The sequence below is a fragment of the Pseudorasbora parva genome, chromosome 9, assembly GCF_024679245.1.
Source record: "Pseudorasbora parva isolate DD20220531a chromosome 9, ASM2467924v1, whole genome shotgun sequence".
Classification (NCBI taxonomy): Eukaryota; Metazoa; Chordata; class Actinopteri; order Cypriniformes; family Gobionidae; genus Pseudorasbora; species Pseudorasbora parva.
In genome coordinates this window covers 35078849-35103864 of record NC_090180.1, presented here as the reverse complement: position 1 = coordinate 35103864, position 25016 = coordinate 35078849, and the positions used below count along the sequence as shown (strand labels likewise).

Here is a 25016-nt window from a genome sequence, read left to right as displayed (position 1 = left end):
CAACCAAACTACCCGTACGACCGATACCCATTAATGTCTCCCGCCCTGTAATTCCGCACACTGGAATGACAGACAACTTGTTCCACCAATGTAATGTTTACCTTTTGACAGCCCTTCTGAAGATGGGCCAATCAGCGAACAGCAGATGAGATCGGGGGCTGCGCGTTCGACCTAGCGCTGGCAAGAAGTTAGTTCCTGCTCTACGCTGGCCGTTTCCTGTAATCGTACAGTGTTGTGAGACGGAGAAAGCCATGTGTGTCGATGCAAAGGTAAATTTAGCACCCCGAAATTATTGCGGGGAAAGTTGGGGCAGTGGATGGCAGCGTTATTAGGGCATATTTTAGTAGAAAATACGCCCTAGCCAAGTCGAAACAGCTTTGCGGCCTTGTCCATGTCTGTTCGTAGTCGGGCTATGGTTTTTGTAGCACGTTGCCTTTGGTTTGGTCCGGTTTGTTGATGAGAGAGATTGAAAGAGAGTCCGAACGAGAGACTGTGAGATGTATTATGAATGATGGAGGCTGACTGATACAGCTTGAATCGGCCGTCAGAGATAACCAAAATGATCAAGCACATATTTAGCATTTATAGCAATAGGAATCGCCATTGTGAACATTGATGGGGTTTGTCGAGTCTCTGGTTTAGGACTGTTGTTCCACATTGATGTCAAGGCAAGGGAGGCAGTATTAATTAATTTTATCTAAAAATCAATTATATGATTTGCGATTGACTTTAAATACAATGACACAATACACATTAGCTCTCTTTGACTTTTAAAAACAACGTTATGATACCCGTTAAGACACATCCAGATCAGTCAGACATGATGCCATGTGAAGTGAGAGTACTGTCATTCAACAAGATGTAGCAACTCTTTAGTATAAATTTATTTAATTAATGTGTTTTCCTGCCATTTTTCCCTTGTGTTCTCCAGAGCATCAATACACACATTTATTGATGGATCTCTTGGTGTTCGCTCCAACCAGAGAAGCAAAAAGTAACTTCAGAGAGTAGGAGAGGATAGAGGGGAGGAAGAGAGAGTCAAGGAGGGTAAACCGGTGGACTCTCTTTTCCTGTTCCTCGCTCCCTGATCATTAATTTCAGGTAAGTTTACCTGTCATCCAGTGGAATGCAATACATTGGAATTTAGATATTAGGTATGATGGATGTTTGCAATATTAGTACTAGAAGACGAGCTATAAGAGTTATGATCTATAAATGTGAACTTGATACTAGTGAGATTTGTATATACACACATACTCACTCTATAAAGCCTGCTGTATGTGATGTAATCATGCTAAATAATGTATGCAGATGTAAGTTATTATCATTATTATCATTAACATGTAATTTATTGAACAGCGTAAAATGAATAAGTGCTTTATTTATATATATATATATATATATATATATATATATATATATATATATATATATATATATATATATATATATATATATATATAAAATATGTATGTGTGTGTGTGTGTGAGATAAATAAGGTCAATTATTTAATTACATCCTTGCTGCATAAATTTGATCCAGACTAAAATCTTAATAAGAGTGCTTACAGTTAATCTCTGTTTCTCTTCCTTTCATTAACAGCATACCTACAGAATCTCTTCAGACTCATTGGATGTTTTTGTACCGACACTGGATATCACACATTCTTTGCTTTTTTTCACAAACTCTTTAACAATATGGCAGACCCTATTATGGACCTCTTTGATGACACACCACTGTTCAATTTGGATTCCCTGCCAGAGGATGCCTTCTCCCAGGGCTCCTCAGACCCAGTCGAGGAGGCACTGAAGTTGGCACTGGGCCAAGTGGACCCACCTATGGATCCCACACCGGATCCTGGTGTCCCCATGCTCAGTGATGTTGTCACAGATCCAGCACTAATCCCGACACCTGTTGCAGCTCCTGTCGCTGTCCCACTGCAGACCCTTCCAACACAGCAGGCCACCCAGATGTCGCATGAAGTCTCTGTTAACCCAGCTCAGATTTCCGTTCAGCCTTCTCTCTCAGTGGCCAGTAACAGCAGTGGGGCGGCAACGGTCCTGCTGAGCTCCCCCCTTGGAGTACCTGTGTCAGGGGCTCAGGTCACCACCCAGCAACTGCAGACTCAGCAAATTACTGCTGTTACGCAACAGGGAGCAGGGCAGTCGGGTCCAAAAATTGTAATTCTGAAAGGCCCTCAGGGTCAGACTCAAGTACTGCAGGGTGTCACAGGAGCCACAGGCTCTCCAGGCAAAGTCACCCTCGCTAGAGTTCTGACAGGGACCCCTCTTAGGCCAGGGATGGCGGTTGTTTCCGGGGGGACTGTATTAAATGCAACGTCTCCTGGGCAGGGGCAAGTCAAAGTGGGCACTGGAGTCCAAAGGCTGGTTCAGACTTCAAATGGCCCGATGAAGCAGGTGTTACTAACCTCAATGCCCCAGACCCAATCGCAGGTGCAGATGCCTGCACAGACGCAGATGCAGTCACCATCACAGCCAGCACAGGTTCAAGCGCAGGTGCAGCCTCAGACACAGATGGCATTGCAAACCCCAGTACAAACACAGGCCCAAACATCGACTGTTACTTCCCCTGGAACGACAGCAGCGACCGTCCGACCTCAAGGTGTCACACTTTCAGCAGTCCCACAGCAGGTCAGTCTCCGCCAGGGTTATTCTCATTTAACTGAACACTCAAACCAGAAAAATAACACTTTGGTTACTTGAAGTAAATAACTGTTAATTTGAAACTATTTTTTAAAAATATTTTAATTTGGCTTGTTGCCAAGGCAACATTTCTAATATGTTAAATTTGAAGAACTAAAATTACTTTAAAAAATATATAGGTATAAAAAAACTACTAAAAATAAAATTATTCAAAATATATTTCAATGAATACTTTAATGCAATGGATCCTAAATAACACTGGTCTCGGCACTCTTTGTAGCAGTTTGTATTTTTTTATTTGCTTTCAGAATCCTAATAGCCCCTCTTTCTCAATTTAGGGTGAAGCAAAGAGGATCACTCTGGTGCTACAGCAGCCCTCGCAAGGTGGAGCTGGCCAGGCTGGGACGCTGACATTAGGGGGAACCTCAGCTGCAGGGGTGGGTCAGCAGGGCCAGCAGCACAGGCTGGTGTTGGGCTCTCTGCCAGGGAAGTTGGTCCTGCAGGGAGGCCAGCTGGCAGCTCTCGCTCAAGCTAAGGGGGGTCAAACGGGTGCACAGCCGAAAGTGCTCACCATTCAGCTGCAAGTTCAACAGCAGCCCAACCAACAGGGAGCCAAGGTGAGTGGAAGGACAAGGCATGTGTGTTGGAAGATGTGCTTTTCCTTTTAACCCGGTGGTGAAGAGAAGTTTTTTCTGTGTTTTCCACAGTTTCAATTGGTTTCTGGGGCAGCTAATGTTGGTGGCAGCCCTCAGGTGGTGCAGATTTCTCAAGGCCAAGGAGGACAAAGACTAGCAGTGCCTCTTAAACTACTGCTGCAGCCACAGGTAGGACATTTTTCATGTCTGTTTTATGGCTCTGTGATCTTTCATGCTATTATTTGTGTACCACTTGGAATCTGAAGAATATAAAGTATTGTTTTAAAGGTGTTTAAAAACGTTCGATATTATGTATACAATTTTCTTAAATATATATATCTGTTGTTCTTGTCTCCAACCATTTTGTTGAGATGCTGACAAAATAGTGTTTGAAGTAAAATCACTTTTTCCCTGCAGTCAAACACTGTTTCCAGTGCTGGTGGAACTGTTTCTGTGGTTAAAGTTATCAATACCTCGGCTGCCGGCTCTGCATCCGTCACCACCACTACAGCTGCATCTTCCGGTGTACGCCTGGCAAAGGCCCAGGAGCCTGTGCGGAGAGTAGAAACCCTGTGCAAGCAGGAGAAAGCAAATCGCATTGTTGCTGAGGCCATCGCACGGGCCAAAGCCAGGGGCGAAAGGAACATCCCCCGTGTGCTCAACCAGGACGAACTGCCTGCCGGACAGACCTCAGCAGACCTAGAGGGTGTTGCAGGGGCTGCTGGAGCAAAAAAGAAAGGAGGAGGTGGTGGTGGTAGTGCAGGGAGCAAGAAGAAAAGCCCAAGTGTGGGAGGAGGGAGAGTTGTGGTGGGAGGAGACAAGAAATCTAAGGCGAAGACTCCAGGAGTGATTGCTGGAGGTGGAGGCAGTAAAAGTAAATCCAAAACTAAGCTCAAGTAAGTTATGATTTCTTATCCTCCCTAGAAGAGCTTGACTCATTGATGTATTTGCCTCTGCCTGTTTTTGTTCTTACACTTTATTCCCTCTCTATAGCACCATCACTCTAGTGGGTGGTAAAAAAAGGAAAAGAAATCCATCCTCTGACCACTCAGACGTAGATCTAAGCCCTCCTGTTTCACCCCGCACACTGGAGGAAGAAATGTCACAGGTATTGCACATTTTACTTATTACTGTCTCATATGTGCCATATTAAAGGTAGGATAGGTAGGAATTGGTTAAAAAACTTATTTTCCAAATTTGTTTAAACTTTCTTTATATATCAATACATAATTAAAATGTGAGTACTCTGAAAAAGAAAGTATAAAAAATGAGTGTCTGTAGACCTCTTACAACTGTTTTAAAGACAGCTCATTATTTCCGTTCACTCTGCCTTCTCCCTTCTGGGCTCTTTCCAAAGCCACGCCCCCAAAATACATGAACACGCTACTCCGGCCGCTCATCTAGAAGACACATTATTTACCTCAGACGAGCAGTGTGCATGTAGTGACATCATGTCAGAATCACATGTAATAAAACATCTAACTTTATCAGTATGAATATAAACAAATAAGATGTCTTTTAGTGCTCACTATCAAGCTAGAATACAGATACTGGTAAAGTTTAAAATATATTGTTGTTTGATTTGGTAACGAGCTAGTTATATTTATAAGGCAAAGAAAACGGGTATCATCATGTTTTTCCAATAACATCAGTTATACTGTAATGAAGATGAATTTCGTGTAAGATTCATAACATATACTGTGTTTTGCATGTATGAGTTTCCACGATGAAAGAATTGTTGATTAGTAGTAGCTAAAGCTAACTTAGCTCTAAAAAAAAGTTCCTGGATGCGGTGTACTAGCTTTTACACATGCATTTTGTTATCTAAAGTTAAATTTTGCGAAATTCAACACGACAGCGATCAACTTGAGCTAAGCATATTGTGTATTTATCATCTCTACTAATGGCTAAGTGTATAACATTGTAACTTTATGCTAAGTAATGTTATGTTAGCTATATTAGGCAGCTTCATGTGCTCTTGATACTTGGAGCTTCATGAAAACATAAACCAATTTTTTTGTTAATCAAAATGAAAGATTACCTCTCCAGCAGAAATACAGCCAGCAATGATTAAAAAATGAGCGGTGTTTATTGCAGATTGAAAAGTCTAGAGTCACTCGATTTTTATACTTTCCTTTTCAGGGTACTTACATTTTAATTATGTATTGACATATAAAGAAAGTTTAAACAAATTTGGACAAAAGTGTTTAAGATCAGTCCTACCTATCCCAGCTTTAAGCCATTGAAGGGTTGTAAATGTGAGCAGGTATTAGAAGTGCATTGTGTGACATGAATTTTCAATATAAAGCATTTGAATAATGCCATAAACCAGATTCGTTGTGATTCTGTTCTCCCAACAGAAGCGACGTTCTAACCGCCAGGTGAAGCGGAAGAAGTACACAGAGGATTTGGATATTAAAATAACAGATGATGAAGATGAAATGGATGCAGACGTTGATGTGACCACAACTCCTGTGTCCGCTGCAGGGCACGTCCAGTCCATGGGAGCGGAACTCCAGCAGGAGCTTGATGGGGATGGTCTTCCAAGCATGCAATTTTTTGTGGTGCGTCAGCACACTAGTCATAGCGAGTTGAACATTTTTGGTTATTGCCATTTGTTTCCTTTTCATAACTGGTTTTGCCAGAATTGTATCGGCTATTTACAGTTTGGCACAATGCCACCAGTCATAAAAAAATAATGCTTATGTGTATGTAACGATCCTTTTTATCTTTATGCTTCTGATTTTTGTTGCAGGAGAACCCAAGTGAGGAGGATGCTGCTATTGTGGATAAAATATTGTCCATGCGGGTGACCAAAAAGGAGGCAAGTATCTGTTCATGCCACTTGCTGTCATTCACAACATTTTTCTGAAATCTTATACTAGTTTTTCTGACTGAACCTTCATGGTATTTCTTTTGTCCTTATGCAGGTGTCTCCAGGACAGTATACTAATGTGGAGGAATTTTTTGTCAAATATAAAAACTAGTAAGTCATCATCTGTTTTTTCAACCATTTTTTGTAGAAATGGAATGCTTATCCCTTGAAAATATTGTAATGTTTTTCTAGCTCATACATGCACTGTGAATGGGCCAGTCTTCAGCAGCTGGAGAGAGACAAAAGGATCCATCAGAAGATGAAAAGATTCAAGACAAAACAGGCACAAATGAGGAACCTATTCCAAGAAGTGAGTCCCTGTATAGTTGAAATTGGGCAAATATTACTAGTACATACAAGTCATGTGGCTTTATAAAATCTCACAAATTTTGAGGATATTTTATAAGTATATCTGGAACTTTCCTGTTTTAGGATGAGGAACCTTTCAATCCAGACTATGTGGAAGTTGATCGTATTTTGGATGAATCACATAGTGTTGATAAAGACAATGGGGAGGTAAGGATTTATCGTCTGCAGACTCAATTTTCATATATCAAATAAGAAGCTTGCTTCAAACCGATAATGCAATAGTGTGGAAGTCAGTTTGACTCATTCATTAGTCTTTTGATCTTGAATCAGACACTGGTTTACTGTGGATAGCCAAAAATGATTGCAGTGCTGTGTGATTTAAAAAGACATTGTGTTTGCTTACGACATTGTTTCTTGGTACCTCTTCTTATCTAATCGCATTTAATTAAAATTGCACATATTCAACTGCCAAAAACACTGTTTTCCCTCTTCTAGCCGGTTGTGTACTACCTGGTGAAGTGGTGCTCTCTGCCCTATGAAGATGCTACTTGGGAGCTGAAGGAGGATGTAGATGAAGGCAAAGTGGAAGAATTCAGGAAGATTGAAAGTCGCCTGCCCAGACTCAAAAGAACTGTGAGACACTCTCTTGCTTTTATCTGTCCTCTCAGTGCCTGGTCACCAGAGCATTTTCACCCTGTCTGTATTCTTTAGTTTTCATTAAGAAACAGACACGACAGTGGTGAATTATTAACACAACTTCCTCTTCCATCAGCCTCGACCTGCTGCAAGTGCCTGGAAGAAGCTCGATGAGTCCAGAGAGTATAAGAATGGAAACCAGCTGAGAGAGTACCAGCTGGAGGGAGTTAACTGGCTGCTCTTTAACTGGTACAACAGGTAATTACCCTGCTGATACACAATAGAAGTGATGACAATCGAAGCTTATCAATAAAAAAGGGTTTTTAAAGACATACACACCTTTTAAAAATCATCATCTGGTGAATGTTTAAATGTGACAGTTTTTTGTACCTTTTTAACCCATGTCTTTTAGCTCTGATAAACAAGTAGGCTTATATAATCCTAGTTGACAAAAATAAACACACGTATGACTTTTTAAATAGCCAGCTTTCTCTTCCAGGAAATTCTTTAGCTTTTTCAAAACAAAAAATATTGATGATTCATTCACTGTTCTGGGGTGCATAAAAATGCTTTCTAGAATAAAAATTTTCCCGCCCCCTCACATATAAATACCACCTGCTACTGATTAAATGATACAGCAGTGAGCAGACAGTAGCTCAGAGATACAATATCATAAGGAAATAATTTGACAGCATACTATTTGGACACATCAACAGCCTCCGGATAATTGTCGTGGGCATCCTTATCAGAACAGTCACCCTGGGGTCCTTGTTTAAATTATGGTCTTATTCAAATGATAAATGCAGGCTTATTTCTTCATTACTATCTCATTCTGGCAGGACTACAGGTATAGGTGAAGATAGTGCTAAGAAATGAGCCACAATTGATTATGAAGTCTCTTAATTGATTTTGTCCATGGTACAATCTACTGTGGTCAACAAAATTGTATTCATCAAACAATTTTATGGTCAGTAATAGTTATTTTAGTGCTGAGATTGAATGGATTGGCAAAGCGATAGGGTTGAACTGTTTTATTATTTATTTTGTGGGGGGTTTTCTGGACAGAATGTTCCTCTTTATTCAATTTAACACCCTCTCTTCTGTTTTTGTCACTTTCCACACAGGCAAAACTGCATCCTGGCAGATGAGATGGGTCTGGGGAAGACCATTCAATCCATAGCCCTGCTGTCAGAGGAGTTTGCCACAGGGGTCCAGGGGCCGTTCCTCATCATTGCCCCTCTGTCCACTATCACAAACTGGGAAAGAGAGTTTTCCACTTGGACTGATATGAATGCTATAGTTTACCACGGCAGTCTGGCCAGTAGACAGATGATCCAGCAGTATGAAATGTACTGCAAAGATGACAAGGTTGGTGTAGATGCATTCCTTGTTTCTTTCTCATCAGTTCGATCATTACTGAGTAGGTGTGGTGTTAATATGAACTAAAACTATGTAGGATTTGTGCAGCAAAAAAAACATCAGGCCAGTGTTATATATTTTGTTTAGTTGAGTACTTGCAATTTTCCAAATGTTTCCAACTATTTGTAAATCGTGAGAAAATTGCTATGTAACCAAGGCACCGGGACGTGTGAGGGAGTCGCCTGTGAATTGTCTTATATCCGTGTTACCCTCAAATTCTCTGTTTTTTTTTTCCGTTTTATTTTGCGTAAACACTTTACTCTTACACCTAAATGTATCTAATATGATAAACAGAGCTGAGTTACCTCATACTCGTGACCAGAAAAGCAGAAATGAAATAATCTTGTTGCGCCACTGGACAGATGTGTATTCAAAGAGATGCCAAAGTTTTCAAATTTCTCAGGAACTTGAAGGACATATAGTCAGTCATCCCCATCAAATTTTGTGAAGATATGTAAAATATTTTAAGATATTGTAATGTATGACAGAATTCTAAATGGCTGTCACATGGTTTGTCCGATCCTGGCAAAACTGGAATCCATGGATTCGGCATGGCATGAGGAATCCATTGACACCAAGATTTTCTTACAAACTGTTTAAAAGTTATTAGCAGAAATAAACATTTTTCAGATCTCATCACCTGAAGGTGATGCTGTTCCCAAATTTGGCATGGACCCTCAGATCATGGTTCCAATGAAGCGTACCAATTTACGTTTAGATTGATCAAAGTTTGGCCAATATACAGCCGTAAAATCAATATTTGGTCAACCTCGTTAGTTTTGTGACAATTTTTTTTTCACCCGTAGGTAAAAAAATTCTGTTCTGTCATTTCTGTGCAGCTCAGTCCAAATATCTTTTCATTGACTCCGATTCGGGAATAATAATATTCTTTTATATTAAAGGTGCCCTAGAATGAGTTGAAACAATATGTTAAATTGTTCTCTGATATCTACATAGAGGGTATGTGGCTTATTTAAGGACAAAAATTGTCCAGATACATTACAGGTCCATTTAAAACCCTATAAATTGTCCCTAGGAAGTAATGCTCTGTTTTTGCCTTAATTGGAAGAGTTGTGAATATTAATGTTGAGCTCTGCTCTGATTGGCTTATTTCAGCAGCTCACAGCACAGCAGTTTAGTTGTTCAGCGAAGCGGCTCGTGAGTCCTGACAGAACACAGACCGATTGAATGACACTTTAAGCAGAAAATCTCCAATGCAGATTGATAAACTTATTTGTTTATTGGTGTTTTCAAATTATCCGCGCACCAGAGAGAGCTCGCGTGCATATGGTTGCCAGATTGTAAATTTAGGTGAAACACTGGATAGTATACGTGTTCTTTTCACAGAAAAGCTCTGATTGGGGGAATTCAATTATTGCAATTATTGAAATCTGGCAACCGCAAGCAAGAAAGCCCCCCCCCCCCCCCCCCCCCACACACACAACCACATACACACACACATATATATATATATATATATATATATATATATATATATATATATATATATATATATTAGGGCCGGGACTTTAACGGGTTAATTAAGATTAATTAATTACGTGACTTTAACGCGTTAATTAATTACAAAAAATAATAATAATAATTTAACCACACTTATTTTTGCACCGTGGAACGTTTTTCAATGAATGAGTTTCGACGGACCGATTATACTGGAACACCAACTAGCGCTCGCTCCGGAGTCACGACAACAACAAACCATGAGTGCGTCTCAATCAGCTCCCTAATTCAATAGTCAGGGCACTGATCAGGGAGTCAGCCCATTGACTTATGTCCTGATCAGTACCCTGACTAGTGAACTAGGGAGCTGATTGAGACGCAGGGCATGAGTGAACATGAACGAAGAAGCTGATGAGACTGTTTTGCTTGGCCCTGTGGATGGGAAATTTTGTTTTAAAAAAACGAAAGAATGGAAGCGTCGTCAAGAGCATGGTTGTGTGCAAGATATACAACAAGGAATTTGCGTATCACCGCAGCACATCGAGCCTCAAATATCACAAATATGCTTTTGCTAAACTTAATGGCAAACATTGCACTGGTCTAAAGCCCTGCATTTATGCCCGAGCCCGACGGGCCCCGACTTTTTTACGCCCCTAGGGCCGGGCTTCGGGCCAATTTTCACGTCATACCTAAAACGCGGGCCGGGCTTTGGGCCTTTTTGAGGCTTCTCCTTCTTTTTATATTTATTTTATTAATTAAAAGGAACAATGAGATGTTCTGCGCTGGTGAACACGAGACCATAATAGCTAACGCGACTGTCAAGATGGCTCGCACAGTGTTCAGAGCATGTTCAGAGTCCGCGCCAGCAGCAGCAGCGTGCGTTTCTTCAGCGCAGCTGCTAGAGTTAAGGCCGGAGACACACTGCAAGCGTGGTGTGAGCGTGGCGTTTCTGTTGCGTGTCATCCGCGGGGCGTCTGCTGCTATTAATGAACAGGGCTATCAATGTAGTCCGATCACTAAACAAACCAATTCAGAAGGATGAAAGCATTTCAGACGAAACTGGACAAATGTAAATGTAGCCTATCTGGTTGTTTAAACCACATGTATACATTTTACTCCTGGCAACAGTTAAAAAATAAACGTGTGAGAGGGTTATGGGCTATATGTTGTAGTCAGATAGATATGATGGCGCTGCACGCATCGCCGCAAATGACTACTGCAAGCCAACGCAAATGGCCGTAAATGAAACTTAAAATAAGTCTTAGATGCTCAAAAACACAATCATCTTCAATAAAAATGAATGAGACTTATGATCTTACCAGTGCGCGCTTTCTTATGTGGTCTTTGAATTTGAAATAAGCTGCTGAATAAAATGCATCTTGAATCTTTTGCTTCGGTTGCTGTTAAATGAGCATATACCACGGGAATTGAAGATCGGATTTATATTCATTTTGCGTAGGTGTAAGGTAGGCTATAAGACAACCTGCATGTTCTTTTTTTTATTATTTGTTTTTAGATTGTTTAGCTCCGTTTGCGAGAGCCGCGAGCAGAATCAGCCTGCCTCAGCTAGTCAAAAATGCCTTTTAGGCTACTGGTGTGGTAATAGTTGGCGAAATTAACTAACATTGTGATGAAAGATTTTATTATAGGCAAGACAAGTCAAGAGTTGATTTGAGAGACTAAATAGATTTAATATGCGGTTAACTCACTGTCGGCCGCTTGTCGCTTGGTCGTCACTTAAAAAAAATTAAAACTATAATTTAACAAACAAAAAAATGCTCTAAACATTTTTCTAAATTAACTCAATAAAGAAACGAAACGAAATATAACTACTTTGACATTAAAAACAAAACAGAACTATTTTAATGGCTGAAAAAAAAAAAAAAAAAAAAAAAAACGGGCTCCAGTCGGACTCGGGCCGAGAATTTTGATAAGCTGTCAGACACGGGCCGGGCTAGGGCCTTAGCGTCTCGGGCCAGGGCCGGGCTAGGGCCTAGATTTGAGGCCCGTGCAGGGCTCTACACTGGTCTGCTGGACTGAAATAAATAAACAATATTTTGTTGATTAAGCTTATGTATTCAGTCATTATTCAACGGTATACTACAAATACATGTGAAAAATCACTTCTCAAATTTCTCAGGTCAAATATTTATATGCAATTAAAATGCCATTAATTTCGATTAATTAATTACAAAGCCTCTAATTAATTAGATACATTTTTTTAATCGAGTCCCGGCCCTATATATATATAATTTTTTTTTTTACAAAATGAATAGCCTTGTCAAATGACTATCGTTTTAACTTATATGGTGGAAAAGGTGACGTTCGCTAGAAGGATCGAATGAACGATCTGTAAGCAACGGATCTAAGGTTAATATTATTTAGTATTACAAAATACAACTTTTGTCATTAGACACACTATTTAATTTTGTATGGTACTTGGAGTTTCCTGTTGTTACTGTAAGCATCTTGTGTTATCTAGAAAATGCGGTCTCTCTAAGAAACTTTCGATTTAATCAGAAATTGTTTAAACAGTCAATAAGTGGATAAATCACTACTTACTGCTTGCAGGAATATAGTTGTAATTGCCCCTTTCTTCAGTTAAAGACGCTGAGCAAAGCTTGCTTGAAATGGGCCGAACAAATGAACGATTTTAAATTAAATTGTTGTGGTATTGATTATAATAAACATCAACCATGACTATTGACATTTTTTATCTGTGGGAAGGGTAGAAAAGTCCTCACGTCTCCTGCACAGCCTGGAACATGCTGTCGTTTTCACTATCCTCGCGTGATGCTTGTTTATCTGCAGTCCCGATGATTCGGCTCCGTCAGTTCCGCCTGACAATGCACATGTTTAGACATGCAAATATTGGGGGCATACATAAAAAATGATCCCCAGCGATTGCGTCACCGGTGTCATCAATTTTTCATTCAAGGGCACCTTTAATAATATCCCTTCGGGGCTTGGCCCCTTAAAATTATAAGCACACTACAGTATAAAAATCCAAAAATATGAAAGATAATTCAGAACCATAATAAATCTCTCGCTCTCGCTCTCACACTCACTCACACTCACACCTATATATATTAAAAAACAGCTGGACAGAAAGATATGTTGGTTGTTGAAAGTTAGGTTGCTTATACTTGTAGGATATTTTGATAGCCCCATTCTTACAAGCTCTTTTTTTTGTTTTCTCTAGGGACACTTGATACCAGGGGCCTATAAGTTTGACGCTCTGATTACAACCTTTGAGATGATTTTATCAGACTGCCCAGAGCTGAGGGAGATTTCCTGGCGGTGTGTTATTATTGATGAAGCTCATCGTTTGAAGAACAGAAACTGCAAACTCCTTGACAGCCTCAAGATGCTTGACCTTGTAAGAGTTTAACAACTTATATTTTTTTGATTTCTCTAGAAACTGAATATATTCAAGTGTTTGTTACAAAAAAAAAAGAGAATAGTCGTGGTTAATTAATTGACATTTCTCTCTTCTTTCCCTTTTCAGGAGCATAAAGTGTTGTTGACAGGCACTCCACTTCAAAACACAGTAGAGGAGCTGTTCAGTCTGCTGCACTTTCTGGAACCAGCCCAGTTCCCCTCTGAGATAGAGTTTTTGCGCGAGTTTGGAGATCTTAAAACGGAGGAGCAGGTATAGAAACTTGTATTTTTTTGGCAGAAAACATTCCTCTTTTAAGAGCATCAGCGTTTCTCAACATTCTGTTACCGTCTGTGTTTATCAGGTCCAGAAACTGCAGTCAATTCTGAAGCCCATGATGCTGCGTAGACTGAAGGAAGATGTAGAAAAGAACCTCGCCCCAAAACAGGAAACCATTATTGAGGTATGATTGAGCAACAGGACTATTTCAATATGATTCATTCGCTTTTTGTTAGTTCTGAATGCATCTATTTCTGTGGTACCTAGGTGGAGTTGACCGATGTACAGAAGAAGTATTATCGTGCTATTTTAGAACGTAACTTCAGCTTCCTTAGCATGGGAGCTACACATAACAGCAATGTACCCAATCTCCTCAATACAATGATGGAACTTCGAAAGTGCTGCAACCACCCTTACCTCATTACAGGTACAGAATGTATTGCTGTTCCCTTGCTCCTGTTTATGCAATTTTAGCCTTACTGTTTTTGTGTTGTTGTTGCTGTTGTTGTTGTGCACAACCGGTTTTACTTCACCTGTGTCACAACTTTGGTCTTGTAGCACATGAAAAAAACTCTTACTTATTGGTTAACCATACTAGTTTTTTGTAATTATTATAATATGGCTCATCCTTAATATTTGTTTGTTCTCATTTTTTTGTCCATTTCCCACAATTTGTGCAGGTGCTGAGGAGAAGATTGTGGCTGAGCTGAGGGAGGTGTATGATCCTATGGCTTCAGACTTTCATCTCCAGGCTCTGGTGCGCTCTGCAGGGAAACTGGTCTTACTGGATAAGCTGCTTCCTCGCCTCAAGGCTGGCGGACACAAAGTACTCATCTTCTCCCAGATGGTGCGGTGCCTCGACATCCTTGAGGACTACCTCATACACAAGAGGTACAGCTTTATAAATGTTAAATGTGTGATTTGAGAAGCAACTGTAGCCAGTTTTCATTCCACCATCTGGTTTGTAAGCTGGGTCTAAAATTAGATATTTTTCTATCTGATCAGATACCTGTATGAGCGCATTGACGGACGGGTAAGAGGAAACCTGCGACAGGCAGCCATCGATCGGTTCAGTAAACCTGATTCAGACCGCTTTGTCTTCCTGCTTTGTACCCGGGCCGGAGGTTTGGGCATTAATTTGACTGCTGCTGACACCTGTGTCATTTTCGACTCTGACTGGAATCCACAGAATGATCTTCAAGTGAGGATCTCATGTCATCTTTATCTTCATAGTGATTTCAATGCATTAAAGAAGAATTCTGTTCTTGTTTTCTGTTCCAAGTTTCTTTTCAGTTTCATAATTTGTCTTTTCTATACAGGCTCAGGCACGTTGTCACCGCATTGGTCAGTCTAAAGCGGTAAAGGTGTATCGTCTTATTACCAGAAACTCCTATGAGAGGGAGATGTTGGACAAAGCAAGTCTTAAACTGGGGCTTGATCGAGCCGTTCTGCAAAGCATGAGTGGAAACAAGGACAACAGTGTTAACGGAGTAAGACTAAAAGAAATCTGTATAATATTGCTGTGTTAGAAGATAGTTTGCCCAAAGATGAAAATTGCTGTTCAAAATGTAAAAGATATTGATTTAGATAGTTGACCTTAAACATGCAAGTTCAAGGCAGAAAAGGTTCATTTGTGGTGGATTATTTCTCAATGGTGCTGTAAACTTTTCTCAGATCCAGCAGTTCTCTAAGAAGGAGATAGAGGATTTGCTTCGTAAAGGTGCTTATGCAGCCATAATGGATGAGAACGATGAGGGCAGTCGTTTCTGTGAGGAGGACATCGATCAGATACTTCAGAGAAGAGCAACTACCATCACTATAGAGAGTGAAGGCAAAGGATCCACCTTCTCCAAAGCCAGCTTTGTGGCATCTGAGAACCGCACAGATATTGCTTTGGATGATCCTGAGTTCTGGCAGAAGTGGGCCAAGAAAGCGGACATAGACATGGACACTCTCAACAGGAAGGTACAGTGTAGTGATTCAAAAACATGGTTACTTTGTCCTTTATTCCCTGCAAGTTTTCCCTTTAATAATTTCTCGATTTCTTTTTTGTAAACTCTGTGCAGAACACTCTTGTGATCGACACACCAAGAGTAAGGAAGCAAACGCGTCAATATTCCACCCTGCGTGGAGAGGGTGGTGATCTGTCTGACATGGACAGCGATGATGACTACCCACCCCATAATTCCCGTCAATCTCGGGCCTCTCGACGCTCAGACCGGCATTCTGGTGGAGGTTACGGGCGTACAGACTGCTTCCGAGTGGAGAAACACCTACTTGTTTATGGGTTTGTAGCTGTTAAGAAACTGTTCATGTTTGAAACTTCATGGAATTATAATTTCATACATTTTTAACATGACTTTATCTCTACAGATGGGGGCGCTGGCGGGATATCCTGTCTCATGCTCGCTGTAAACGGCGTCTCAGTGAGCGTGATGTGGAAACCATTTGCCGCGTCATCCTGGTTTTCTGTCTGATACATTACCGTGGAGATGAGAATATCAAGAGCTTCATCTGGGAGCTAATTACCCCTCCAGAGAATGGACGAGAACCACAGGCTCTGCTTAATCACTCTGGTGTGACTTTCTCTCATTATAATCTTTAATTAGCACTTTTTGATACTACCAAAAAAGACCCTCAGGTAGCAGAAGAGGTCTTCAGATTTTCCTGAGGAAATTTAAGCTGCCTTTCCACTATCACAACATTCGCCTTTTGATTGTTGCATTTCTCACTTTCAAATTTGTGGTGAAGCAGCCATTACCCTCCACTAATCCTTATTGCTCATTTTCAAAAAATTGCGATTTTTAAAAATTGTCTTGGTGCAAAAAAAAGTTTGTATAATAATTATAAAAATCATCTCACACTCCATTTTGACTAAAATACATCACATACAGTCAGTCAGGTATAATTTAGCCGCACATGTTAAAATATTTAAAAGCATTCAAAGCTAAAATTTATTCAGAAAATTTTGCATATGCATAATGGAAATCATTAGCTACTAAACTATTCTCTTTTGGAAATAAATGATCGCTCTGTCATTTTGTCTGAGATAATGAAAAGTAGCATTAGAATGCAGCAGCTTATGCAGGTTTTGAAACACAGATAATAGTTTTTAATTTATTAATAGATAATAGTTTCATACCAAGCTGGCTATACAATGTTTTAAGTAGTGCATAATGACTTTTCTTTCTTGCAGGTCTGTCCATCCCTGTCCCTCGTGGCAGGAAGGGGAAAAGAGTTAAGGCTCAGAGCTCATTTGATGTTCAGAAAGTTGAGTGGATCCGCAAGTACAATCCTGACAGTCTCTTGCTTGATGACAGTTACAGAAAACACCTCAAACACCAATGCAACAAGTATGTTAGACCCATCAGGGACACTGTTTGATTATGCTGAACTAAATATTACCTTAAGTGTCTTAATTTCACTCTCCCTATTTTTTAGAGTGTTGCTGAGAGTACGTATGCTGTATTACCTTAAGCAGGAGGTCATTGGAGATCACGCTGATTCTGTATTAAGAGGAGCTGATGCAAGGTATAGTCATCATCTGACTTCATTGCTTTTGAAAAAAAATGTAATCACTGTTTAAAAGGCTCTGCTAAATGCATTAATGTTCATCTGAATGCAAACATTATTATTGCTTTGGTTGGAAACATCTGCTGTGTGCATAAATGTAAATTTCATGAACTGGTCATTGGGATCATCATACACAAAATTGTACATTGGATTTTTTTTAACGCCTACCAAGCTTAAATGTTAGGTTTTGTTTGATGCATAGATCATAATTTTTCAACTTTAAATTAGAAAGTGTGTTTCCTTGCAGGGATATTGATATCTGGTTGCCTGAAATGGAGCAGCAAGATGTTCCGTCTGGCTGGTGGGATGCAGAAGCTGACCGTTGTTTGCTTATTGGAGTCTATAAGCATGGTATGTGTAGGCTTTATTAACCATGTCATCTTCAAGGGTGTCCAGTTATATAAGAAGTTTTGCCCCCATGTTACTCTTTTAAAACTGATGTTTTTAGTCATCTACAACTAACAAATTGTTCGGTCTCAGTGAGGTATATTGGAGATTTTATTTAGAATTGTGGGTATAAGAATGACTTGTCAGCCTTAAAAAACAAAAATATGTAGTTTTGCAGATCACTGATGTGTTTTTCTCTCTGTATCTTGCCGTTTCAGGATATGAAATGTACACCACCATGCGTGCTGACCCCTGCTTGTGTTTTGTTGAGCGATGTGGCCGTCCAAATGAGCAGGACATCAATGCGGAGCAGCAAGCAGCAGACCCAGAGCTTGGGGAGGGGTCGGTTTCAAATAGAGCTGATCTCTTCACATGCATTATAATATTACAGCTTATATGTTTGACTGCTATATTTAAGCTTCTAGAAGAGTATAGTTGATTTTCTTGCCTTTTTTTGTGTGTCTTAGAGGAGACTACGACAAGTACTCTGAAGATCCAGAATTTAAACCTGCAACAAGACACACTAAGGAGGTTTATGAAGAGGTATGCACATTTTGAATCACTTATTTTTTTGTAATTCTGCCACATTTATCTTGTGGTGTTATTGTTAAGAATTTAAATATAATATAAATGTGGATACTGTGCTCCTCAGGCTGATTCGGTGAATGCAGATGGTGAGATTTGTGTGGAGGATCGCTCTGCTCCTATGCAGGTCGAGGGGCCATCTTCAGGATCATCTGATTTGTGTTACTGGCCAACGAGCTCATCGCTTACAGCCAGACTACGGCGTCTTATCACAGCCTACCAACGCAGTTACAGGCGAGAACAGCTTAAGATGGAGGCAGCAGAGAAGGGTGATCGTAGACGTAGGCGGTGTGAACAAGCTACTAAACTTAAAGAGATTGCCCGGCAAGAACGACAACAAAGGTATGTTCCTCAAGGAACCTGTTACTGAAGCATCCTCCTCAGTCTTGCTATCTAGCATTCTCATAAGCTTCTCTGTTTCAGGTGGACTCGTAGGGAGGAGTGTGATTTTTACAGGGTGGTATCGACCTTTGGCGTCGAAAGGATAAAGAAAGAAGTAGGTGCTGTAGAAGGGGATGAGCATCATATGGACTGGAATCGCTTTCGTTCATTTGCTCGGCTTGATAAAAAAACAGATGAAAGTTTGACACGTTACTTCAAGTGCTTCATGTCCATGTGTCGGAAAGTGTGCCACCTTCGGCCTGCACGTGGAGAAGGTATTGAATTAAGAACCTGTTTGGCTTTTAAGTGTATTTAATTCAGTGGAAAATTTGTTTGGATTAGGGATGCAGAATATATCTGTACCATATCGGCCAATATTATGCATATTTAAATGTTAACAATATTGATTTGTTTTAAATTTAATTGTGAATGCTTATTTCCCCTATTTTAAAATTCAAATAATTTTAAGTTCATCTTTAAAAACACAAACAACACCATATATATTTAGCAAATCCTGTTTTTAATAATATACATTAGTGTTATTAATAATACCTGGTAACTGAAACAAAGCTAAAATGAAATGTAAATATCAGATGAAAAACTTAAAGATTACATTAAATTTGGGAATGTTGCCTTGGCAATTAACTGAAAGAAGTTTTATTACAAAAAAATTATGGTTAAAGAGTCGAACTTGTAACCTGAAGGTTGCAGGTTCGAGTCTTCGGTCTGGCAGGAATTGTCAATTGGGGGAGTGCATAACCAGCGCTCTCCTCCTCCCTCAATACCACGAGCCTTGTCATGTTGAGACCCTTGAGCAAGACACCGAACCCCCAACTGCTTCCTGGGCGCTGCAGCAATATGGCAGCCCACTGCTCTGGATGTGTGTTCATAGTGTATGTGTGTTCATTACTGTGTGTGTGCACTTGGATGAGTTAAAGGCAGAGCATAAATTTCAATTATTGGTTATTTAGACAAAAAGCCTTTTTTTATTTTTTTATTTTAAATAACACATTTTCTACTGTTATCTCTTCCTCCTCAATTAGAATCTCAAGATCTGTCCCAATCCCTGGCCCCCATCACAGAAGAACGAGCCTCGCGCACACTCTACAGGGTCAGCTTGCTGTGTCGTCTACGTGAACGTGTTCTTCCCCACCCATCGTTAGAGGAACGACTCAGTCTGGCACCACCTAGCTCAGACCTGCCCAACTGGTGGAACATCCCTCAGCACGACCATGAGCTGCTCTTAGCTGCGGCTAGACATGGTGTCAGCCGCACTGAACTCTCGATCTTCTCTGACCCACAGTACTCATTCAGTCAGGCCCGTCTCGACTACCTCCAGAACCAGCAAACTCAAGCAGCTTCACAGATTCATGCGTTAAGTCAGTCACAGGATTCGACCAGTATCAAAGAGGAGAGCCTAGATGATGAGTCTCGGCTGTTAGGGGTGGAGACCCTCTGTCCGTCAGACTCCCCAGCCATGCTCCTCTCCCATTCTGAGGGGAAAGTTGGAGTCCAGGCTGGATGGGGCTGGAAGAAGAGCAAAAACAATGGCCCGGGTGAGAGAAAAGGTGGAGGAGAGAGAGGTGAAGGGCCTACAGACTCTGATTCCGATTCAGACTCGGGCTCGTCTTCCTCCTCTCGTCATTCTGGCAGCTCAGATGATAGTGGAGACAGTGATGCAGAGAGAGAACAAGGTGAGGAGACCCTGTATATAAATCTGGTTTGTGGTAACCTGTCACTGTATAGCTTAAAATATAATTTCTTAGTATTAATTTCTTAGCCTTTCAATGATGTTCATTATGCATCTCAAAATTCAAATTATAGCTATTTGTTCTGAAATGCCCTTTTCTGTAATACAGCGGAATCATTATTTATCAAAAAAAATGTTGTCAAAATGTTCTATACAAGAAGTAAAAATACAGTCAAATTAGTTCCATCAAGGCCATTTTTCAGCTTTTTTCATTGTATGAATGCCAGAATGATGATTTGTGTCTATTGGTACTAAAATTCCAATACAGTTACATAGTATTGTTATTCTGAAAGAATACTTTTATTAAGCAAGGGTGCATTAAATTGATCAAAAGTGATAGGATTTTATGTTACAAATGTTTTTTATTTAAAATGTTCTTTTGGATCTTTTTATACCTCAAAGAAACCTGAAAAACAAGCATCACTGTTTTCACAAAAATATTCAGCATTCAAATTTGCCATCACAAGAAATATTAAAATAGATACCTGTTATTTACAGTGCAACAATCTTTCACAATGTTACTGTTTTTACTGTATTTTTGATCAAATTAATGCAGCCTTTGTGAGTACAAGTGATTGCTTGAAACAACATTTTGAATGATACTGATAAAATATTTGATTACATGAAAAAAGCCATATTATGGGCTTTCTTAAATTCTGATTGACTCAAATGGATTAATCATTTTTAAATCCATTCCGTTCCAAGATTTCTTGTTTAAACCGATTGATTGAAATAAATCAAGCTTGACAGTGCCTCACACATTTTGTTACTTAAGCTAAAAGGAATAATTTAAACTTAAAATTTATTTTTTTCAAAAAATAAAACCCTTAGACTTACTTTTTTCTTCAATGGAACATCATTAAAAAAAATTTTTTTTAGATAAAAATATATATATATTTACTAAATGTTATATTTACTTCTTTTTTTTCTTTGCCCAGCTGTAATGGTTATTGAGTTTGTTCGGATTTGTATGAGATTTGTAACTAGAATAACTGTTCTCTCAGCAACAGCTCTTAAGATGTGTGATGGTGATGAAGAAAACAGCCTCCTGTCACTCACACCGTCTCAAGAAGGCACCGCAGCCGAGTCCCTCACTGACCCTCTAAGAGTTGATTGGCCCAAAGACCGTGTGTTGATAAACCGAATAGATAACCTCTGTTCGCTGGTTGTAATGGGGCACTGGCCGTCAGGTCGCCGCTACGTCTCTGATGTTCAGCTCAGTGCTACATCTGAAGAGCGTGACCTCAGTGATGAACTGGGTTACCCTCGAGTGCCACGCAAAAGCAACAGTGGCCTTTCTGCAGAAGTTCTTGAAGGCCAAGAATCAGAGTTCACAGTAAAACTCCTGAAGGTGAGGTTGTGTTCAGACATTTTATGCAGCGTTATGAACCTCAGTGGTGTCTTTTTCTTCTGATTTAATATTTGTTTGGTTTGTTTTCTTCAGGAGGAAGGGCTGAAGTTGACATTCTCTAAGCAGGCTCTGATGCCAAACGGTGAAGGAAGTGCACGCAAAAAGCGAAAGGACCACGAAGTACGGAAATGCAGCCTCATTAAACTTACCTAATGTTACGTCTGGGGAATAAGTAACATTTAAATGAAATGCATTATATATGTCCAGTTGTATAATCTGCTTTTTTTACCTTTAGCTGGTAGATTCCGAAGGGGTTCTCCATGCTCCCCGTAGGAGGGACCTTCCCAACTGGCTCAAAGAAAACCCGGATTATGAAGTGGAGGGAGATATGCTAGAGGTAAGTGCTAAACTCAGGTTGAGCTCTCCTTTTTTTTGACTGAAACGCCTGATAATTTCCCTTTTGTTGGTGCAGTTACTGGTGAACCGGACCAAAAGAAAGAGGAGGAGGAAGAGGGTAGAGAAAGGAGCCGCACTTACTGGGAGTGAGAGAGTTAAGGTCATAGACATAAGGACGGGCAAGAAGGTGATTTCTTGTGTTTTATCAGCATATCAGAATGATTTATGAATAATCATGAGATTCTAAATTACATGGCATTCTAAAATAGAAAACGGTTATTTTAATTTGTAATAATATTTCACAATATTAATGTTCTTACTGTATTTTTGATCAAATAAATGCAGCCTTTGTGAGCATAAGAGACTTCTTTCAAAAACATTTAAAAATCTTTTTAAAACAATTTTGTTTTTGCCTCCATTTTTTTATGAGCTGAACTCAAAGATCTAAGACCTTTTCTATGTACACAAAAGGCCTATTTCTTTCAAATATTATTCACAAATCTGTCTAAATCTGTTAGTGAGCACTTCTCCTTTGCCGAGATAATCCATCCACCTCATATGGCTTATCAAGATGCTGATTAGACAGCATTATTATTGCACAGGTGTGCGTTAGGCTGGCCACAATAAAAGGACACTAAAAATGGATTTGGAGAGGCCTTGTGGTAGAGAAATTATTTGAGGTGGATGGATTATCTTGGCAAAGGAGAAGTGCTCATCAACACAGATTTATACAGGTTTATGAACAATATTTGAGAGAAATAGTCCTTTTGTGTACATAGAAAAAGTCTAAGATCTTTGAGTTCACCTCATGAAAAATGGGGGCAAATACCTGTGTGTTGCATTTATAATTTTGTCCAGTATAGTTTATGTATTCATGAAAAATCTATGAATGCACCAATCTACAGTGTGGTTCGTCTGGGACAGTTAATGTTCTTGATGTATTTGGTGCAGTTCAGTTGGTCTTAATGATTTACACTCCGTTGCTTTTCAGTTTGGTGGAATATATGGGCCTGCACTACAGGACCTGAGAGAGCACCTGGAAGAGAATCCTGACCACACTGTAGCACCGGAATGGTCTGAGACTGTTCGCAATTCGGTTGGTGTCTCCTATATTAGCTCATTGTGTCTGGTTATCATCCTCATCTGCCCTGGTTGTATCATGTATTTAGGCAGTGATCAATTTTATGGAAATTAATATGATCCTTCTCTTCAATCTCAGGGCTTTTTGCCTGAGAGTTTATTCCACAGACTGTTGAGTCCCCACGCTTCAATCCCCAAAAAGAATCGTCATTACCTCTCCACCCCTTCGATCCAGACTGAGGACCCTCTCCTCGGAGGCGGCGAAGGCGAGACCTTAGTTTCCGATGGTGCATACATGATGGACGATGAGGACCTGGATGACAGTGGTCACCTCACGTCATCTCACCACTTCCTTACTCCAGCCTACGATGTGAAGATGGAGCCAAGTGCTCTTGATATGGACGAGGGTGACAGTTTGTCACAAGGTGGATATGATAGTTCAGACAGAGAGGCCATTTTGGATGATGTCATCATGGCACCGAAAAATTCAGACTCTTCCTCAAGCTCCGAGGATTGACCAAATCTCATGTTAGATGTAGTAGACCGAGATCATGACAGTCTTTTATTTTATTATATTCTGCCTTCATTATTTTTATAATTATTGTTGATGTTATTGCTTAAAATATGGAGTAACAGATTTTTTCTTGGGTTGAATTTGTACTTGACTGTTTTGCGTAGATTGAGGAAAGATACAGGTGCCGTTTTTTTTTTTTTCATTTTTTCTTTACACCTCATCAGCACTTTGTGCTTAATTCCAGCTGAAATATGAATTTGTCTCACATACCCAGAGTAAGCCCCTTTCATCCTTTATTGGCTGGGAAAGGAGCTTTTTGTTTCTCACCCTCAGGCTGAACTGTTTAACAGTGTGCTTGAGGATCCATAGTCATGCACTGAGCTGAGCCATAGTGGCGCCTCGGTCTGGTGAAGAGTTTTTGTTGGATGTATATCATTTTTTTGTGTGTTGGGGGGTGGGGATGGGGTAGGATTTGGGGTTTAGGGTTAGTTACTGAAACAATGTTAGACAGATGATGGCTGTATTGTACAAAGTAGAGTTGGTCCTATGCCTGCAATGATGCAAAAATTATGCGTTTATTCCCGTTTCAATAACTGACTCCAACTGTCTCTGTGATATAAATATGAATAGCAGTCTACAGTGGAAACTGATGTCTGTCGAATTCATTTCATCAAATGTTGGTATTTATTTGAATAATGACCACTCAAGGCTCTTTTTATTGACTGGCTGAAATACATGCTGAGTAGAAAAGCAAGTTCTCTCTCTCTCTCATACTTCAAAAATATCAGTCATTAACGATTGTGTTTTACTGAATAACAAGTACTTTCAATGTTGATGTCTTGTAGCTTTAGTTGACATCAGTAATATTTGACATCTTAATAACAAATTTAGATGATTCAAGTAAGGTTGAAACGAACACATTAAAAGTTAATAAAAAGCACAGAAATTGAGCATGAGGCAGGGTTAGAATTTCTTGACACCTGTTGGAGGTAAGTCAGGTTTTACAAATGTTCAACACATTTGAAGTTTTTATTGGTAAAGCTCACAAACATCATCCTAAAATCTGCATAAATGTAATGTTTACTTTTTTTGTGCATTTTCGAACCACTCAGCTTGTGCAAACTGCCTTCTCTGTCCAGCATGTGGTTTAACCATTGGGTGGTTATCACTGATCAGTATTACTGTAGTATAAGACAAATAGATTGCTGTTATGTGGTGCCTTTTGAGCTCTGTAACTTAAAGTAAATATGCCTGTTGATATTTTAGGAAATATCTATTAAAAGAGATGAGGAGGATTAAATAAATCCATTGCTAATATTTGGTTATGTTTGAGCAACGTTTACTCT

At 39.8% G+C, this 25016-nt stretch overlaps 1 protein-coding gene across 2 annotated transcripts; it reads left to right on the top strand.

The window, feature by feature from the left end:
- The first annotated feature begins 122 nt into the window (after positions 1 to 122).
- chd8 (chromodomain helicase DNA binding protein 8) lies at positions 123 to 24424 on the top strand. Of its 2 annotated transcripts, none has more exons than XM_067452406.1 (39): positions 123 to 269; positions 932 to 1101; positions 1603 to 2651; positions 3002 to 3280; positions 3371 to 3487; positions 3716 to 4194; positions 4292 to 4406; positions 5659 to 5862; positions 6054 to 6122; positions 6229 to 6284; positions 6366 to 6483; positions 6606 to 6689; positions 6978 to 7115; positions 7255 to 7376; positions 8243 to 8486; positions 13198 to 13374; positions 13504 to 13647; positions 13739 to 13837; positions 13921 to 14080; positions 14334 to 14544; positions 14659 to 14854; positions 14973 to 15143; positions 15328 to 15618; positions 15720 to 15940; positions 16027 to 16229; positions 16850 to 17006; positions 17095 to 17184; positions 17474 to 17577; positions 17832 to 17955; positions 18081 to 18156; positions 18266 to 18540; positions 18622 to 18854; positions 19623 to 20273; positions 21340 to 21680; positions 21774 to 21860; positions 21976 to 22077; positions 22153 to 22263; positions 23068 to 23172; positions 23296 to 24424. In XM_067452406.1, exons 3-39 carry the CDS (start codon positions 1698 to 1700, stop codon positions 23671 to 23673), a joined length of 7686 nt encoding a protein of 2561 aa, XP_067308507.1. In that variant the 5' UTR covers positions 123 to 269; positions 932 to 1101; positions 1603 to 1697; the 3' UTR covers positions 23674 to 24424. The 2 variants fall into 2 exon arrangements, with proteins under 2 accessions (XP_067308507.1, XP_067308506.1); XM_067452405.1 differs by having other exon boundaries at positions 21334 to 21680.
- The last annotated feature ends 592 nt before the right edge of the window (positions 24425 to 25016 follow it).

Bases quoted from the DNA above. Each gene is read 5' to 3' on its own strand.
- chd8 (XM_067452405.1), top strand. From the start codon at position 1,698: ATGGCAGACCCTATTATGGACCTCTTTGATGACACACCACTGTTCAAT. The intron at 15,144-15,327 runs GTAAGACTAAAA...AACTTTTCTCAG, and splicing joins AGGACAACAGTGTTAACGGA to ATCCAGCAGTTCTCTAAGAA. The intron at 21,861-21,975 runs GTACGGAAATGC...TTTTACCTTTAG, and splicing joins AAAAGCGAAAGGACCACGAA to CTGGTAGATTCCGAAGGGGT.